The sequence below is a fragment of the Salvelinus alpinus genome, chromosome 1, assembly GCF_045679555.1.
Source record: "Salvelinus alpinus chromosome 1, SLU_Salpinus.1, whole genome shotgun sequence".
Lineage (NCBI taxonomy): Eukaryota > Metazoa > Chordata > Actinopteri > Salmoniformes > Salmonidae > Salvelinus > Salvelinus alpinus.
Genome location: NC_092086.1, coordinates 36300627 through 36319591, shown reverse-complemented (window position 1 = coordinate 36319591; position 18965 = coordinate 36300627). Strand labels below are relative to the sequence as shown.

Genomic DNA, 18965 nt, shown 5'->3' with positions numbered 1-18965 from the left:
TACATATTGCATTCATTATTTTTTACATATGATTGTAGGTGTTATGTGATGGACGTTGAAGACAATTGCCTACTGATAATGGAACACCTCAAATAATATGTTCGAAATGCCGACCAAACAAGTGTCCTAAATAAATGCATAAATTAGAATTTCGTCAGATACTTACAACTAGCTATACCCTAATCTGTGATTTGGTTGTTTCATGAGAACTAATCAATACACGATAACCGTGATTATTTCACCTCTTCCCTTTCCGTCAATAACAAATGGCCACTCGCGAGAGGGGGCGGATCCAGACATCCGAGGTTTTTTCTATTTAATTATTGCATATCCAATTATAAATAAAATGTATGCGCTTAAGTACAGTCACTTGAGTTGATTAGAAGTTAATTTCCTTTCTCTGCCATTTTCCCCCTACTTTAGGCCAAGTAAAACGGCACGGAGAACCTCGGTGATCGTTTAGTGAGGTCTGTTAGGAAGGAAAATGGCAGCCTCTTTTTACATTTTCTTATTTCCATTTGACTGCTCTGCTGGATCACATTTGAATGACTAGCTAATAGCTACAACAACATGTATCATCCTAGCTAGATACAATGTAGCAAAATAATCTGTTGTCAATGTCCAGCTAAACTGTAACGGCTAACGGTTCAATCGTAGATTGGTCGTTGATGGTGAGTGCGAGCTGACCAGTATGATATTCTCTGTAAAGAAATCATTGAAATAATTGTACGTACCCTTATTAGTAAGATTATGTACAATGAGCTGATTTGTTAGCTAGCTATGTTTTTACTATCGGTAGCAGATATTAGGAAAATATTTGTTTTGCTAACTAGATAGCTAATTAGCTGTCTATCAGTTGTTACTGCGTTCTATCCTAGCTAATATCGAACGTTAGCGCAAGCTAGCACGTAGTAGCTAGCCGTGTCTTAATGCTCACTCTAGTCTCTAGACAATACAACTGTTCTGGCTTTATTTTCGTTTTTGTTCTTCTTGTATTGTGTAGCCGCAACACCAAATTTACTAATTCAGTGAAATGTATTTGTTTATTTGTTTCAACAGCTAACCAAAACAATATCAGGCAGTCACCTCTGCCAACTATTAGCGAAGAAGAAGTCGGTGCTCCTTTGTAAGTGTTGATTCAGTCTCACTCTGGGACTTTTGTGGGGTTTTGTCCAATAAATGGATAATCTCTTGTCTCATCACTTATTTTTTATTGTTTGAATGACTGAGTTATTTTAAATCACAAAATGTGTTTATTTCCTGTTTTCAGCTCTGTTGTCCCCCATAGCTGTGCCATGTAGAAGGCAGTGATTCGCCCTTAAACTTTTGCAAATGAAAATGGAGGATATGTCTCTGTCGGGCCTGGACAACACCAAGCTAGAGGTGAGTAGTGGACTACACTTTCACCATCCTATCATGTTTGATGGTAGTTGTCCTGCTTTAAAACAGGAAGTTGCTCATGTAGTTTCCTTTCCTTTGTGACTCTGCTGTATTTTTTGCTGCCCTCCACAGGCCTTGGCTCAGGACATCTACTCGGACCTGGTGGAGGACGCCTGTTTGGGCCTGTGTTTCGAGGTGCATCGTGCTGTCAAACAGGGCTACTTCTTCCTGGATGACACGGACCAAGAAAGCATGAAGGACTTCGGTTAGGACCAGAGTGCTTTCTCCTGGGTTTGGTTATCTGGTTCATCTCTCTGCCTTTAATTTGTTAGTTTATCTTTCATGTATGTTCTCGCCTTGCTCCGTAGAAATCGTTGACCAACCAGGAGTGGACATTTTCGGGCAAGTGTACAATCAGTGGAAAAACAAGGAATGTGTGTGTCCGAACTGCAACCGGAGCATTGCTGCGTCCCGCTTTGCCCCTCATCTGGAGAAATGCTTGGGCATGGGGCGCAACAGCAGCCGCATCGCCAACCGCAGGTCAGCAAGGGGCACTGGACATGGACAGTGGACACTACACTACAATGTGACATAGAAAATAAACCAATACATTCCTCAAGTGAATGGGCAATTCTGATCATTTTCTTGATATTGGTCTACAGAATAGCAAGCAGTAACAACATGAACAACAAATCAGAGAGTGATCAGGAAGACAATGATGATGTCAATGACAATGACTGGTCGTATGGCTCAGAAAAAAAAGGTGAGAATAAAACAAGTGTGAATCCCTGTCTGAATGTTTTTTTGTGACTAGCTGAACAAGCACATCTATGCTTGTCTTACACCCCTCTATTTTCCATCTGCAGCTAAGAAGAGAAAGTCAGATAAGGTATTTTTACATTCTTTGAAACAACATGTACCTTTGGTAAGTTTCATTGTTGTGGAGATATTTATTCATGTTTTGTATGTTGTGTTTTTGTCCACATGTAATTGCAACGAGGCCAATAGATAAAAAATAACCTTAAGGATTTCTGGTATCCCTCTGTCCTTTCTGCTAGGGCCGGGATGATACCAGTATCGCATTACTCGTTAGTATCGTGGCAAGGAAACTTCTTTAGGAAAACAGCCCCAATGTTGGAAACAAACATCATTAAGTTGTTATCCAGTCACATTTATTTATTTTACAAGCTATAGTGCACATTTTTACAAACGGCAGCTTTTTAAAGGACGAAATAGTTTGCTCTGCTTTGAATATTTCCCATGGATTTCTTTTGTTGCCATACTGGTATTGTCACAGACCTACTTTCTGCTTACAAGCATGGCAAGGATGAACATTGAGATTTTTTAAACAAATTCAATTGGATCAAGGGGTGTGTGCTTCACTTTTCCTGTTTCATGCTTCGCATGAAATCATGCTTGTGATATGTTAATCTAGATCAGTGTGAATATAAATTGACAGTTCTTCTCTTTTTGTGTATTATTTCCTTAGAATCCAAATTCACCCAGAAGATCAAAATCTGTAAAGCATAAAAATGGTGAGTATAACGTTAACGTAAACTCACCCCATTCCGTACAAATGTGCGCCACTGCAACATTCAAACGAGGCTACAAAGAAAACTAATGGGACTGTGTTGACTTCAAAATTGGGGGTGTGAACTACGTTTCTATTCAAGCGTTGATCAACATGGTAATGGCTCTATAGTATTGGAGAAAAGTAGAAAAAACAGACCCTCCGTTACATCGTGACGTGTCATGCCGTAACGTACAGCACGCATAAAGCTACTATTTCTCTTACAATCTCTCTCCACCAGGTGTAGCACTTCTCTCATCCTTTAAAAACAAGAAATGGACAGTGACGGGGGTAAGGGGGGATACCTAGTCATTTTTTGCGTCATCATTGCATGCGATCATCATTCTCAAAGCCGCTGTTTACTTCTAAGATCACTTTAGCACCGCCCTAAAAACCAGATTCAAATTCAACACAAACCTTCAAATAGGTATGTAATGACACTTTATATAAACTCTTTATAGTGTTTTATTTACATTTAGAGGCGATAAGGTGATAAGTTGGACAGATCGAGTGAAAAAAAGCAATTTTCCCACACATCTCTCCGTCTCACTATCACGCATTAGTTTCGCTTCCCCACCCGCCATTTTTTTAAAGACCCGACGGAGCTCAATGCCTGGTTGAATTATGCAGAAACGGGCAGCGTGGGGGGTCATGTAATTGATTCTGTTGGAAAGGGGAGAAATTGTGCTTTACAATGGTATTGACATTACAGTTGATCTGGACGTATTACGTTTTTGCGGCGCTAAAATAAGGTCAATTGTACGGACCAAGGCGATGTACACATGTGAGTGAGTTTACGTTACCTCTTAGAACCCATGTAAGATGGAGGTGAAGTGACATTCTATAAGCTGTGTGTCATTTACATTAACTGAATCCTGACTGCATAATGCATTTCCCATCTGGAATGTAAATATTTTCCAATTGAAACACATGATTAGAATGGCATTTTTCTTTTTTAATCTTAGTGGCAATAAGCAGTTAAAACAATAACAAGGCATCGTCCCCACCCCTTATTCTGTACAAAGCTGAGAGATTGTGCTAGAAACTTTTTACCACTCAAATTAATAGTAGGAGCTATGGATGCAAGGACTGACCATTGTGATATCAAAGTTATAGTTTTGAGGCTGTATAGTGTTTTGTTAAAAAACATTGGAGTACAACAAGTTCTGATGGGGTATGACAGTTTAAGTTATATTCTTCAAGAATCAATGGGTACATATCATTAATTTATAAATCCTAAAATGGATGTAGCAACTGCAGATTGCCCCTTTTTTTTTTTTATGTAATTTGTCAATATCATTTCTCAATCAGCATTTATTTTACTGAAATTCACAATGATATTCATACTAAATTGCATACATTTCTGTTTATATAATGCATTCTGATATACAGAATATTATATGTGTATGGTCTCATGGTGTTTTGTTTGTCGGGAGTTGTAGGAATGTTCTAGAGTCCAGACTCTCTGTAGCCTTGAAATGGAAGTGTGTAGGTGAAGTCGAACATAGAGCCCACTCCTGAATACACCCAATTTATGGCCCTACTTTGTGTGTGTTTGTGTGCATGAAAGTTTTAGAGTAGTTGGTTGAATGGTTGGGGATGTTTTACACTCTGGTCGTTTCAGCATTGCTGGGGCCAAAGCCTTGTTGCAGATCAGGAAGCTCCATGCATGCTGTTGAGAGATGATGCATTTCCTCAGTGATCGGAAGGGGCTGATTACTGCCAGGCCAGCTCTATAATGCCCTCCCCCACTTCAATGTAGGGTCAAAGGTCAACCCGAGAAGAATCTGGGAAAGAACCCTGCCGGTTTAGGGATAGTATATCAGGAAAAGAGTGCCTGGAGTTTGAACTTTCATTCCTAAGGAAATTAACCTTAGCAGAGACCCAGGGTGTCTCCAAAATCCTCTATTGAGAATGTTAATGTGGCCTTCTGGATTCTTCACGATAGATGGCCATTGAAGGAGTCTGCTGCTTAAATCCAGGTCAAATGCACAATGTTAGCAGAATAGACGTAGTACAGTATGAAAAGGATCAGAAGCAGCATTGAAGATGAGGATAAGCAATTAAGATATCAGGCAAAGGCTGACTCTTCGTGCTCCACAGTCTCCTGTTTCCTTGATGATTTTAATTTGACATGGATCATGGTGCAAAGCTAATGAGCTGAGAATGACTTACAGGAAGCTGACAATTGTGTGCAATAAATCACAGTTCAGCCTCCAGTTTTCAGTTCTTTGTATGTAATATATGAATGTATTTTCTGTATTGTGTTATATATTGTTTAACTAGTTCAACACTTGAGTGAAAAAATCTTGTCAGATGATAGTCTGGTCCCGGAAATGATAGACTACAGTCAGGTCTCTAAAGCAGACCAGCTGCTTATCTCTTAGTTTCTCAGGTGACTCAACAAGTCCTCTTGTGCATTATCCTATCCATTATCTACTTGACATATTCATGCTTTTGTTTGCATTATTATTATTTTTTGTCGTTTTGTATCATGTCTTCATTGATTCTTGATTTCCTGATTGTCCATGTTTCTTTAAATGGAGCTGATATGAAACAGTGCTGCTATCTTCTATGGAGCGTCAAGGATGTTCCAATGTAATAAATGACCTGAACTCAATCCACACCAGTTTGATCGACCTGTCATTTGTGGCTTTGGCCCTTAAAGTGCTGCTCAATTTCAATCACAGATTGATTAAATCATTAAAATATATTTTGCCTTATGCTTATGCATAAATATGCTTGCTTTTGCAGCACGTACATAATAATCAATTATGTTCTCTTACCTCACTGGTCAATAGCTAGAGAGACCTTTGCTTCATCCCGTCATAAACTGTACATTTTACGTATGTTTTGTCAGACATAGGAATCAATTGTTTGTGACATGTAATATTGTGGATATTGCACTAAATGTAATCACTGCTGTATTTCATGGTTGGTGGTGGTTGTGTGCATCATCTGTGTCTTTGGGAGTCAGTGGCAAGTAGATTGATGGATCATATGCTGTTCTCTTTTTCAGGGGAGCTTAGTAATAGTGTCAATGCAGATCCATACAAGGTAACCAGAATCCATTTTTCTGATGGTTCACACCTACATATCTATTAGTGTGTTGATGTCTGTTATCGTTTTCTCTCCATCACTGCAGTACAACTATAACACTGGCATCAATTACGAAACTTTAGGCCCTGACGAACTGAGGTCTCTGTTGACAACAGTGAGTCATTTTCATTTATCCATTCTACCATCCATCCACAAGTCTAACTGTATATCGGATCACATCTAAAATCTCAAGACATTTATCAGCGGTGTGTATGACTGGCTTGTCTCTAACTACACTGCCCCCTGTCTGCAGCAATGTGGAGTGATCTCGGAGCACACCAAGAAGATGTGCACCAGGTAGGGATTACTCTGCACGCAGACACAGCAAATGCACCTCTAATAGTCTTGTCATTTCCACCTAACGTCCTATCAGCTACACGGAGTGCACACACATACCTTTATCACACAAACTCATTAATACATTTTGTTTCTCAAGCGCTGGCACTAGATGTTAGCTTGAGTCAAAGTTGCTGATTATGATCATGATGAGCCATTCAGGGTAGTACTGTGCCAGACAGACATCTTCCTGGAAGTTTGATGTCAATGTCAGTATGTCCTGTGTCCATCCCTCAGCCTGCCCCTTACTATGGACCTTACCAGGTTCTCAGAGGTGTTTGTTAAACTAGCTAGTCAGGAAGGTCTTCCGTGACTTGAATGACGTGTGTTCCGGACAAGTGGTAAACCTGTGGCCCAACTCCATTATGGAGGCTGCCAACAGACACTCATGGTTACTGTTCTGCATGTTGTTTCCGTGAGACCTTTAACATGATCAGTTTCATTGGTGTGTTGTGATCATGTGTAGTTGGGACTGATTTTTGGGGTACACAAGTGGCAACTCTATATGATTCTCAATTATTTTCCATTTCCTTTATAACATACAGTATTTATTAGATGATTGGGGTCAGTAATTGGCCAATTTTCTTTAAAAAAATGTATACTGAACAAAAATATAAACTAAACATGTAAAGTGTTGGTCCCATTTTTCATGAGCTGAAATAAAATATCCTAGAAATGTTCCATACGCACAAAAAGCTTATTGTGTATATTAATTTGTTTACATCCCTGTTGGTGGGCATTTCTCCTTTGCCAAGATAATCCATCCACCTGACAGGTGTGGCATATCAAGAAGCTGATTAAACAGCATGATCATTACACAGGTGCACATTGTGCTGGGGAAAAAAGATTAGTCACACAACACAATTCCATAGATGTCTCTAGTTTTGAGGGAGCGTGCAATTGCCAGAGAATTTAATGTTTATTTCTCTACAATAAGCTACCTCCCAACGTTATTTTAGAGAATTTGGCAGTACATCCAACCGGCCTCACAACCGCAGACCACGTGTAACCACGTCAGCCCAGGACCTCCACATCCGGCTTCTTCACCTGCGGGATAATCTGAGGAGTGGGGGGGTATTTCTGTCTGTAATAAAGCCCTTTTGTGGGGGGGAAAAAACGAATTCTGGCTCCCCAGTGGGTGGACCTACGGTATGCCCACCCATGGCTGCGCCCCTGCCCAGTTATGTGAAATCCATAGTTTAGGGCCTGATTTCCTTCTATGAACTGTAACCCGGTAAAACATTTGAAGTTGTTGCATGTTGCGTTTATATTTTTGTTCAGTATAATACCAAATTGTGTAAAATTAGTGAAACAATTCATATTTGATTGGACCAAACAACAGATATTTTCCAATTGGACTATGTAAGACCCTGATTGGACACTGCCTGCCTTACGTGGTGAGAGACTAACTGGACACTGTCAGTGAGCAAACATTCATCTCTAACCTCCAAACTCTGACACCTGACCCTTCATCTGATTGGTCACTGGCAGTGTCTGTTTCTGTCTCTCCCACTCTTGTCTCTGCCGTGGCCCTGGGTAGGCGGGGCCACTGTGCATTGTGGGCAGGTGTTTCTCAGGTGTTTGTAATGCCACGTTGTGTCCCTGCCAGGTCCCAGCGGTGCCCCCAGCACACGGACGAACAGAGGAGGGCCGTCAGGGTGTTCCTCCTGGGGCCGTCCGCGTGAGTGTGCCCCTCCCCCGCCCCTCAGACCTCCATTGGTTCTGACTGGTTTATTCCTAGAACTGATATATTCGATCTTGATTGGTGCCTGTGGTGTCCCTAAATGTACAGGTGTTTGCTTGAGGAGTTGTATTGAATGACTATGTATTTATTGTGGATGTTTTGTGCCAGTTAGATGGACAGGCCTTATCATTGAGGGTGGACTATGTTAGTTAGCTACTGTATGAGCACTCATGGGGCCAACTGTATGGCCTGGATGCGTACTACAGTAGGTGTGCTGTATGGCAGATTGAATGGCTCCACCATGTGTCCTGCTGCTGTCTCAGTGGCTGGTCTGATCTGAGCGGCTGTTGTCTCTGTCAGGTCGTCTCTGCCCGATGCAGACACGATGGTGGAGAGTGACTGCTACGATGCCTCAGACGGACAGGTTCTCATGAGTCGCCTACAGTGGGACGGATCCTCAGACATCTCCCCCTCCGATTCAGCCTCCTCCAAAGCCAGTAAGAGAACCGAATTCAGGTCCACATTCTGTACGTTCATTACAGTGGAAGTCGATCTCATCTCCTGCTCTCGATCTCTCTCCCAGGCACGAACAACTCAGACTCTAAGAAGCCCAAGAAGAAGAAGACGTCTCTTGGCCTAAACAGCACAGGAGGAGGAGGGGGCGGCAGTGGGAGTGGAGGGGGCAGTAGCTCCCAGAGTAGTCTAGTAGGCCTATCCAACAGAAAGAAGAAGCCCAAGCTTCCTGTTCCCCCTGCCCCCAGTATCTATGACAGCCTAAACTAGGGTAGTCCCAGTCTGCCCCCCCCCCCCCCCCCCCACACACCGTACCCAGGAAGGTGACTGGAGGGTGACATGGAATTCTGAACCAAGCTTCATCCAGACAAGTCATGGTCTCATACCTAACAGAGGTACAGATGATAACCCATTAACTCACATCCACTCACTCACACATTAATATCAGCTCTGATTAGCCCAGGGGTTGTAACTTCTCTTTATTCATAAATGGACACAGCACCCCTTCATTTGAACGCAATTCTTAGTTGTTTGTTGTTGGACAATATTTTGCAATTCCAGTTATAAAGAAACATGGGTCATTGATTGTTCACTTTAATTGTGTTTTTGTTAATCAGTGATTTAGGCTTCAGACATGGACCAATCACACTCCGCTTTTTTGCACTCTGATCTGTTTTCTCCTGAAAACAAAACATTGCTTTCTTTTTGACTGTCTCTGTTTAGGAGGGGACTTGTGGACTAATTGCATCAACTTATGGCTACAGCTTTGTTATTAATGTGGTGGGGGATGTCAGTGCCATCTTGTTGTCTCACCAGTATTGGGGTACTTGATGGTGACTTTATCCGTACTAGCATTGTATTGCACAGTGGTGTATGTGTGGGTGTATGAATGTTTGTGTAAAGTTGACTGTTTTCCATGTTGTGGGCCTGTGTGTGATATTTCATTTGTTTTTAGATTACTATGCATCTCTGAATGTGCCATTGTGGTTGAGTCAGTATGTGTTATTTTGAATATTTAACTTTTTTGGTTTACATTGACTGTGTCAAGTAGGAATGTGTATTTAATGTCTTCACTCAGTAAATTGTAAATGCAGATGTTGACATGTATCATGGAGTGAGCCAGTGTGTTTTTGTATACCGATACATGTGGTATGATGACCTATGTAAAAGAATCATGATTTAATTGGATACTGTATACATACACGGTAACCTCTCTACCATACACAGCTTAATGCTAAACAGTGCTTCTTCCCTGTCTATCTTTACAGTTTCATACTCAGTCTGAAGTTTCTACAACCTGCTTCTGCTGCAAATCACAATATCACTCTATATAAGTTGTAGATCTCGCATTGCTTCCTGTTGAATAATGCTATAGTATAGTCAACCTGCTTTTTTTCTCAATAATACTCTAGGTCAATCTGCATCACTTGACTTGCTTTCAAAGTCTGTCTCTGCTTATGTGCAGTGTCTATGCGCTTGTAGGAATTCAAATCTGCTGCCACTTGCAACAGAAGTGCCATGGCTGTTGCATGGGATATTTCAGACTGTTATTCTTGCCATTTTCAGTTTTACTCTAGCTAACGAGTTAAGTTTGATATATATTGTTATTCATTCCTGTTTGAGAGGCCCACCAGACTATACTTGCTAGGGAGAATCTTATATACCCTGAGCTTTCATTTAGAACATTCAGCCAGTGAGTAAGTATGACATCACTTTAATGTGCCCTAAAAGAATCAACCTTCAAGTGAAAAAACACCTATTTTGGGTATGGCTCATTTCATTTGTCCCTCTTTACTGACAGGATAAAGAACGGCCTGTATTTCTAATGCTGCGTAACTCTTTATTTGTGTGTGTCTCTGAACAATATGAGTGTGGACAAATGACGCAATAGAAAAAGTGTCTTCACAAAACAAAATCCAACTTTTTTCATGCACGTGTGTGTGCATGTGCAAATATGTCAATTGTATATTAATGTGATGCACAGCTAGGTTTTCTTTATATCTCAGTTTCCCATGTGTACAGAGGTTTCTTTGTCTGAGTAAAATGAAGTGTCATTCAGATTTCTTGCATTCTGTCATTTTGTCCAATATCAGACATACTCCTTCTTTACACAGGGACTGATTGGTTTGAATGTCTTTAAATCTGAGGCCAGAGGAAAACAATCGAACTTAAGGGATAAAGAGATTTTCCCTCTCGTCTGTGTCAAATTCCCCAACAGAAATCCTGATGTGTCCGATGTGGGGTTTCATCCCATTCATTCAATGTACAGTAAATACATATTTACAGTATTTTCGAAACCAAACATGTTGCTTATTTTCATGCATTAACTTATATGGTTTAAAATAACTGAAGATATTAGTGTAGAGTAATTCAAGCAACAAAAATCCTTAAACTGTTTTGCCTTGCAATAAGGCAGTCGTTACAGTCCACAATAACTAAGGTGAAAGCTCATTCCCAAAGAACTGGAAAGAAAGTAGAAATAGAACCACCACTCCATACATAGCAAGTGGTTTCAAAGTTGCTCTCGAGTCAAGTCTTTAGTTATATAATCTTCATTTTGTTTCCGTTGCAAATGAGGAAATGAATTGCTCGTTCAAACACGTACTACAAAAAGACAAAACATTTCTGGAACGTTAACATGTATATAATGAAAAGAGTATGGGGCCATGATGTGAAGAAATGCATTATCCTAGGTCTAGATTCAATCAGATCAAGTGTTAACCGGCGATAGCTGACACGCATAGCTGAATTGTCGGCGGTGTAACGGCGTTGGAGCTGTCAAATCGGTGAGTGGCTGCTCTTGATCATTATCACGAAGCCACGCCTGTCCTACTTGCATATGAAGTTCATAACGAGAACGTGTAGGCTAGATAGAAATTACGCTCAAATTGAAAATAATTAAAGTAAAGATTTCTAATCAGTCTCATCGAGGTGTAGATTACATCTCACATTCCATTGTTCGAACTTGTAAACGAGGCTCCGTGGTATTTACTTAAAGCAAAGCACGGTTTCGACTGCTACAGTTTTGCAGTTTAACGGACGCTCAGCCCAGAAGGACAATTTCCATACACGGCCACATAGATAAGTCAGATTTCAAAATTCCTAATAAGACACTTAGGTCATCACCTTTGTGCACAAAACATCCATTGAATTATTCAAATATTTGTAGCTGATGCCAACATTTTATATTCATCTGTCTGCCATGTTTTTGGATGACGTCTGCACTGCTCCCTGTGCGCACTGAGTGCTAGTGTGCATGTGATGCTGGTCTGTATAAACCGGATTCAACCCGGATATAGACAGACATGAATTGGCGTATGCAAATGTGAGTAGATAACCTTGAAAACAAAAGGCGGACATCTTGGACGCAGTCTCCAGTTATTATACCTCAGTGGATTTGACAGCACTAACACAGTTCCACCTCCCACACAACTTCTATACTTATGTCGGCTAAAGCGGATCTGATTGAATAGAGACCCTAATTTCTGAGAGCAACCTAACACAGAACAGGCTATGTGAAGCCAAACTGGCCAGAAGATATTGCTGACACAGTGGACCAAGCAGCCTGTGGTCCTGGGTGTGATGCTGATGGTTCTGCCCTATAAGGACCAACAGGAGCTAGACCCACTCAATGTTTTTCTGAGAAGCAAAATAACAGCTCATGTATTATCACTGCTTTATACTAACAAACACACATTCCAGATAACTTGAATCTCTGCACATACAATCAATCTCACATTATGCTATTTGCTGGTGCATGCACAAACACAGGCACACCCACTCTTAGGATTCCAGTTGAGCTCTATGGTGTCTGAGGCAGAGGCCCCCTGACTCCATTCATCCTCCTGACACAGTTGTTATTCCTTCTCATTCTCCTGCCCAGATGAGGGCCCTTCCATCCTGCCTCCTCTCCCGCTCACCGGCTGTGCATTCCAAAGATGAGGAAGCTGAAGAACACAGTGACTCCCACCAGGGAGATGGTAGCAGGGGCGGTGAAGAACTGACGGTAGTTGATGCGGAAGTACCAGACCACGGCTAACATCACCACGAACACAGGCACCACCAGGCTGCTGGTGCTCAGAGCCAGGCCTGCAGCCCTGATTCCCCCACTAGCCCCAGAGCGAGCTGCCTCCTCTGGGCTGGCCTCCCGCAGCACCTGGGACACGTGGCAGTGGATCACACTGTTGTGAGAGATGTTGAGGGAGAGCAGAGTCCGTTTGGGATCCTGAAGCAGCTGGCCCTGGTAGATCAACTTGATCTGACGCTCCCGCCCTGAGAAGTACTTACTAGAGGGGAGAAAGAAATGTCTCTGTAAGACTGTATGGGAGAGACATGCATGTTCAATAAATCAAAAAAGAAGGTTAAACACAGAAAATGTATAATGAGAGCTGCCATTTCATACTAACCTCTTCAGTAGACCCACTGTATCCTTGGGACTCAGGACTGCCACCTCTTCTGTGTCATTCAGGAACTTCAAACGAACCGTGATGCTGGTGCAGGAGACCACTGGGCTCAGCTTCTGAACCTTGTCTTCTTCCTCATAGTCATCCTCTTCCTCATCATCTTCCTCATCATCAGGCTGGTATGTCTGAGGTTTCTTCCCCTGGATATTCAACAGCAGGTCAACTCCAGCCCCTGCAGTCCCCTCTCCTGTTCCCTCACCATCTTCCCTCTCAGACCCAGGCTCCCCCTCCTCTGGCTTGTTCTCTTGGGAGTGTGGAGGTGTTTGCTGCTCTGGGGTGTCTGCACTGGGTGGCCCTCCACTGTAACTGTCATGGCCCCCCAGCCCGATTAGAGAGGCGTGGGCCCCGACTGTAAGGATGGTGCTCAGGATGTGGTCTCCCCGATCTGCCACTTGCGTGGAGAGCCATGCCAGAACCAGGGCCAAGACCAGAAGTAACACACCGCTTACTGCAGCCACCTCGTCTCCCATCCCGTCCATTGTCAGTGCACACACCGCCATCTCTGTCCTTAGTGTCTGTTGAAAAGCAAAAGAGAAGTGAAATAAGTGCATAGATACATATGAGTAGAAAGCCTATGAGCAGAGACCTGTATTGCGACTGTCACTGTCAGGGACAGAGACCTGTATTACAACTGTCAGGGACAGAGACCTGTATTACAACTGTCAGGGACAGAGACCTGTATTACAACTGTCAGGGACAGAGACCTGTATTACAACTGTCAGGGACAGAGACTTGTATTACAACTGTCAGGGACAGAGACCTGTATTACAACTGTCAGGGACAGAGACCTGTATTACAACTGTCAGTGACAGAGACCTGTATTACAACTGTCAGGGACAGAGACCTGTATTACAACTGTCAGGGACAGAGACCTGTATTACAACTGTCAGGGACAGAGACCTGTATTACAACTGTCAGGGACAGAGACCTGTACTACAACTGTCAGGGACAGAGACTTGTATTACAACTGTCAGGGACAGAGATCTGTATTACCCCGAGCTGACAAGGTACAAATCTGTCGTTCTGCCCCTGAACAGGCAGTTAACCCACTGTTCCTAGGCCGTCATTGAAAATAAGAATTTGTTCTTAACTGACTTGCCTAGTTAAATAAAGGTAAAATTAAAAATTAAAAAAATTAAAATTACAACTGTCAGGGACAGAGACTTGTATTACAACTGTCAGGGACAGAGACCTGTATTACAACTGTCAGGGACAGAGACTTGTATTACAACTGTCAGGGACAGAGATCTGTATTACAACTGTCAGGGACAGAGACTTGTATTACAACTGTCAGGGACAGAGACCTGTATTACAACTGTCAGGGACAGAGACTTGTATTACAACTGTCAGGGACAGAGATCTCTATTACAACTGTCAGGGACAGAGACCTGTATTACAACTGTCAGGGACAGAGACTTGTATTACAACTGTCAGGGACAGAGATCTGTATTACAACTGTCAGGGACAGAGACCTGTATTACAACTGTCAGGGACAGAGACCTGTATTACAACTGTCAGGGACAGAGACCTGTATTACAACTGTCAGGGACAGAGACCTGTATTACAACTGTCAGGGACAGAGACCTGTATTACAACTGTCAGGGACAGAGACCTGTATTACAACTGTCAGGGACAGAGACCTGTATTACAACTGTCAGGGACAGAGACCTGTATTACAACTGTCAGTGACAGAGACCTGTATTACAACTGTCAGGGACATAGACCTGTATTACAACTGTCAGTGACAGAGACCTGTTTTCCAACTGTCAGGGACAGAGACCTGTATTACAACTGTCAGGGACAGAGACCTGTATTACAACTGTCAGGGACAGAGACCTGTACTACAACTGTCAGGGACAGAAACCTGTATTACAACTGTCAGTGACAGAGACCTGTACTACAACTGTCAGGGACAGAGATTAAGTGCTACTTCAAAGCAACCGTCTATAGTTGGCAATGTTGTCACAAAAGTTAGCTAGCAAACCATCTAACTAATGTCAACCCAGTTAAAACACGTCACTAATGTGTTTACTACTACATTGTGCATCCGTTGGAGAACTAGCTAGATACAGAAGAATTTTTTTTTTCAATGTTTATGCTAACGTTAGAAGACATATTGGTAGGTTACTAGCTAGGTATTAGGTAAGCTAGCTAGCTAGTAATAGCAACAAGGACGACCTTCGTTTGCTAACTTTCACTACATTGTCAAAATGCTTTCTATAGATGTTCTTATTAAATGCACACACCAGTTATATGCGCATTTGAATATAAGAGGTGCGCTTACCTGCTATGTAGTCAAATCATGTTTGACGACATGCTACCATGCTAATTTAGCCACAGCCCCGATAATAAAACTGGAGTAGAGGGCCACATAAACACAGATGACGTTACGCCACCAGCACGTAGGTCGGTTAGTGCTTTCAGGGATCCTTGGGACGTCCAACTCTTGTGTAGCTGGCACGCAAACGGGCACAAGCAAGGAAACAAATAATGGTATAAATCTAAAATACTAAAAAGTGGCTTCCTCTCCTCGCATTATCTCTCCTTCATGTGCTGAAAATAGAGTACAGATGAAAGCAATAGTGTACCTGTAGTGGGTGGTTGCTTTCACCTGTGCAGATGAAGCAGCCTGGGAAGTAGTTGAGAGTCATACAGTCTGAGTTGTTGTCAATACATTCTGAGATGTCTTTTCATTTCTACCAATCGTCCATACAAATACAATTCATACAAGAACATAAATTAGTTCAGAAAAATAGTATCACATTTTCATAGGCAAAATAGAAAGTTGATTTATTAATAAATTAATACAGAAAACACAAATTGCAACCATTCTTTCAGTTATTGTAAATGCAAATCATTCTCTCTCTTGGCTTCTGTCCCATGTGTTCCACTTTATTCACCGGATCTCCCCTTCATTCCGAAGTAGTAGATACTCCATCAGAGAGCTGGGGATGTCCAATCTACTGATAGCTGCGTCGATACCTTTTCCTAAGTGGCGGCGCAGAGCACAGCGGCACAGGTGCTGCAGGGAGCGGGGCTGGCTAGTCATCTGCCTCACAGAGTCAAAGAAACCCTGGTGCGTCTGGGGACAGAGAGATGGTGATGGAAAGGGAAGAAGGACATTAGATGGTTCAGGCAGTGAAGGAGAGAGCTGAAAACAGTGGAAAGAACAAACCTCATGTATCTCAAGAGGGATAGACTGCATCCATTCCTCACAGGAAGGGACAACAGCATAGCAGTTCAGCATTACCTCCAGAGTGGCAGGGGAGAGGAGGCAGAGCTTCAGCATCTATATGGAGGAAATCTGTGGGTTAATATTATTATTATCATGCCCTCCTTAAATATATTGTCTACGTAGAATTGCAGGGAATTAGCTTTAAAACATTTTCATAGCGCCCACAAATTAAATAAAATCAAGCTTTTGCTGGTGCACATATTTCATCCCAATAAAATATAATTAAATGGGCCCAAATGCAGCCTCCAACTGCCATTTTTACACCCAGCTTGGCCCAACTCACTTTTCCAATTGCCCACCCTGACATACCAAGCTTTTACCGGCCTTGGCCCCGTGGTTTAGGAGGGAGCGTGCTACAGCCTCAGGATGCTGGTCTGGATAGTCCTCCACCACCTGCAGACAGGAGAAGGAGAATAAGTCTGTCTTATCTACCACTCACTGATTATGAAAATTATAAATGTAATTAAATAACTATGTCCAAATGGATCTTACACTTTGACCACAGAACTCTCCTTAGGTCCCTCTGCCTGCCCCCCCCCCCCCTCCAATATGGCCCACTCTTAACCCCACCTGTAACAGACAGTCCATGGGTGTGTATCCTGCACAGTTCTGCACATCTGCTTTGGCTCCATGTTGTAGTAAAATTTCTGCAATGCGTGGGCTGCAGTTACTACAGGCGTTGTGTAGAGGTGTGTGGTGTTTCCTGCCTGCAGTGCAGGGGTCAGCCCCAGCTCCCAGCAGCATCTGAACCACGCGGAGGTACTGCCCAGCCTCGGCAGGCCTCTCAGCCCCAGCACAGGCTGCATTCAGGGGGGTCTCCCCCTCACGGTTCCTGGCTGACACGTCAGCTCCATGGGACAGAAAGAGCTTCACATGCTCCTCCAGACCCCGACGAGCCACCACATGGAGGGGCGTTAGCTTTGTTTCACTGGTGAACACATTGACCTCTGCCCCACCCGTCACCAGCAGCTCAGCACACCTGAAGAGAGTAGAGACACAACCTTATGAGCTTTGTTTCACTGGTGAACACATTGACCTCTGCCCCACCTGTCACCAGCAGCTCAGCACACCTGAAGAGAGTAGAGACACAACCTTATGATCTTATCTTTCATTAGCACCCACATCAACAGACCCACCTGCCATATAACTTTTGAAACATTCTTCTATCTATAAATAATATAAATGATCACCAGGCATAGTGTCAGTATGGCTAAGGCGCTGTCACTCACTGAAATGTCTGGGCTGTGCTGCAGAGGTGAAGGGGTGCACTGCCGTCTTCTGCCAGTAGGTCAGGGTCTGCTCCGTGGGCTAGCAGCAGCTGGACACAGCTGTCATGGCCACCTATACAGGCATCATGCAGGGCTGTGCTGCCACCAGGGTCAGCATCCACCTCCGCCCCTCGAAACAGCAGCTCCTCCACACAGCCTGAGTGTCCCTTGCTGGCTGCCAGACGCAATGCAGATGTCTGCTTGATCTTGGAGCTCATGGTCCACATCCCTGTCAGAGGGACAGAGAGTATGTACATTATTTACCTAGCAGATGCTCATAGCCAGAGAGGCTTAGGTATGTTTAGAGGATAGAATAAAGAGAGTCGATGAGCAGTGATGGGGAAAGATTGGAAGATCTATAAGAAAGGCACAGACAGGTCTAACAAAAAGACAACAGTGAAGCATACAGTAAAAGTGAGTTTATATTCTCTGCATTTGGCACCTACCCAGCTCTGGAGCCCACACCATCTCTTCATGTACTGTTTCCATCAGTGCGTTGACCATGCAGGGGTCCTTTAACACAGTGTGCACTCCCTTCATGTCCCCACACATGAATGTGTTGTGGATTGTGGTGTCTCTGCATCGGGCCTCATAGACCCGGATCTCCTGGAGGCCCCGCTGCTGTCTGGGAGGGGGTCTGGAGGCCCGGGACACAGGTGGCCGGCTCATGGCCCTCCTGTGAGCCAATGCCTGCCGCTTATCCTCCCACTCCTGGAGCTCCTGATCCACTTTCAGAGAATGTAAGGCGGCTGAGCTGAAGGCAAATGTGTCCCTGGACATGACACCCAAAGCTGGAGCAGAATCTCAAGCAACCCACTGAGGTCTTTGAGCAACACATTTGAAACAGTTCCAATTTGAGTTGCTTACAGTGGGCACAACATGACTCAGTGCCGCAAATTTGACTTAGACACTGACTAAAAAGCTACTGTTATGGCCAATACTAAACGAAAATCAAAACAGAGACAACAGAGACAACAATTTGTTTTGTCTCTGGTCTTTGAAGATTGAATTTACATAGTATCAATGTTGTGTGAATATAGAATTCTACTCACCTTGAACTTGTAACCACTGTGAATTCAGAATTGTTTCATGTGAACTCAAGTAAGTTACTATACAAAGTATAGTACATTTTCTGTTGTGGATAACGTAATTTGCTTTCGACTACTTCATGACGTGTTTTACAGACACGTCCAAATGTCCTTTCACAAGATATTGTTGCCCCAATACAAGTTTAGTGCCTGTTATAAATAGACGGGGAACGCAATCTGATATTCGGGGAACTGCATTAACTGAGATAGTCAGCAGGTGGCGACAAGTGACGACCCATCTCGCGAACGTCACGCAGCGTAAACATTGATTACGTAATTACGTTCTACTTGAACGTGGCGGTGCCAATCTCACAAAATTTCGTATTTAC

At 43.1% G+C, this 18965-nt stretch overlaps 3 protein-coding genes across 12 annotated transcripts; 1 reads left to right on the top strand and 2 right to left on the bottom strand.

Moving 5' to 3' along the window:
• The first annotated feature begins 313 nt into the window (after positions 1-313).
• On the top strand, positions 314-10642 carry LOC139574469 (ataxin-7-like protein 3). Of its 6 annotated transcripts, none has more exons than XM_071399093.1 (14): positions 314-671; positions 1060-1126; positions 1271-1383; positions 1513-1645; positions 1749-1920; positions 2043-2143; positions 2247-2269; positions 2870-2915; positions 5970-6007; positions 6096-6164; positions 6303-6346; positions 7995-8066; positions 8430-8566; positions 8653-10642. In XM_071399093.1, exons 3-14 carry the CDS (start codon positions 1333-1335, stop codon positions 8850-8852), a joined length of 1086 nt encoding a protein of 361 aa, XP_071255194.1. In that variant the 5' UTR covers positions 314-671; positions 1060-1126; positions 1271-1332; the 3' UTR covers positions 8853-10642. The 6 variants fall into 6 exon arrangements, with proteins under 6 accessions (XP_071255194.1, XP_071255175.1, XP_071255203.1 ...); XM_071399074.1 differs by having other exon boundaries at positions 2247-2305; XM_071399085.1 differs by having other exon boundaries at positions 355-467; positions 2247-2305.
• A 476-nt stretch (positions 10643-11118) lies between these two features.
• On the bottom strand, positions 11119-15693 carry LOC139574487 (transmembrane and ubiquitin-like domain-containing protein 1). Its single transcript, XM_071399132.1, has 3 exons — positions 15330-15693; positions 12989-13560; positions 11119-12868 (listed from the first exon to the last, which is right to left on the bottom strand). Exons 2-3 carry the CDS (start codon positions 13543-13545, stop codon positions 12499-12501), a joined length of 927 nt encoding a protein of 308 aa, XP_071255233.1. The 5' UTR covers positions 13546-13560; positions 15330-15693; the 3' UTR covers positions 11119-12498.
• A 115-nt stretch (positions 15694-15808) lies between these two features.
• Positions 15809-18930, bottom strand: LOC139574451 (ankyrin repeat and SOCS box protein 16-like). 5 transcript variants are annotated; one of them, XM_071399025.1, is made up of 7 exons: positions 18601-18930; positions 17995-18371; positions 17510-17777; positions 16851-17259; positions 16590-16673; positions 16221-16334; positions 15809-16127 (listed from the first exon to the last, which is right to left on the bottom strand). In XM_071399025.1, the coding sequence occupies exons 2-7, from the start codon at positions 18326-18328 to the stop codon at positions 15942-15944; spliced, it is 1395 nt and encodes a 464-aa protein (XP_071255126.1). In that variant the 5' UTR covers positions 18329-18371; positions 18601-18930; the 3' UTR covers positions 15809-15941. The 5 variants fall into 5 exon arrangements, with proteins under 5 accessions (XP_071255126.1, XP_071255133.1, XP_071255141.1 ...); XM_071399032.1 differs by having other exon boundaries at positions 16296-16334; XM_071399040.1 differs by having other exon boundaries at positions 17995-18302.
• Positions 18931-18965: the final 35 nt, after the last annotated feature.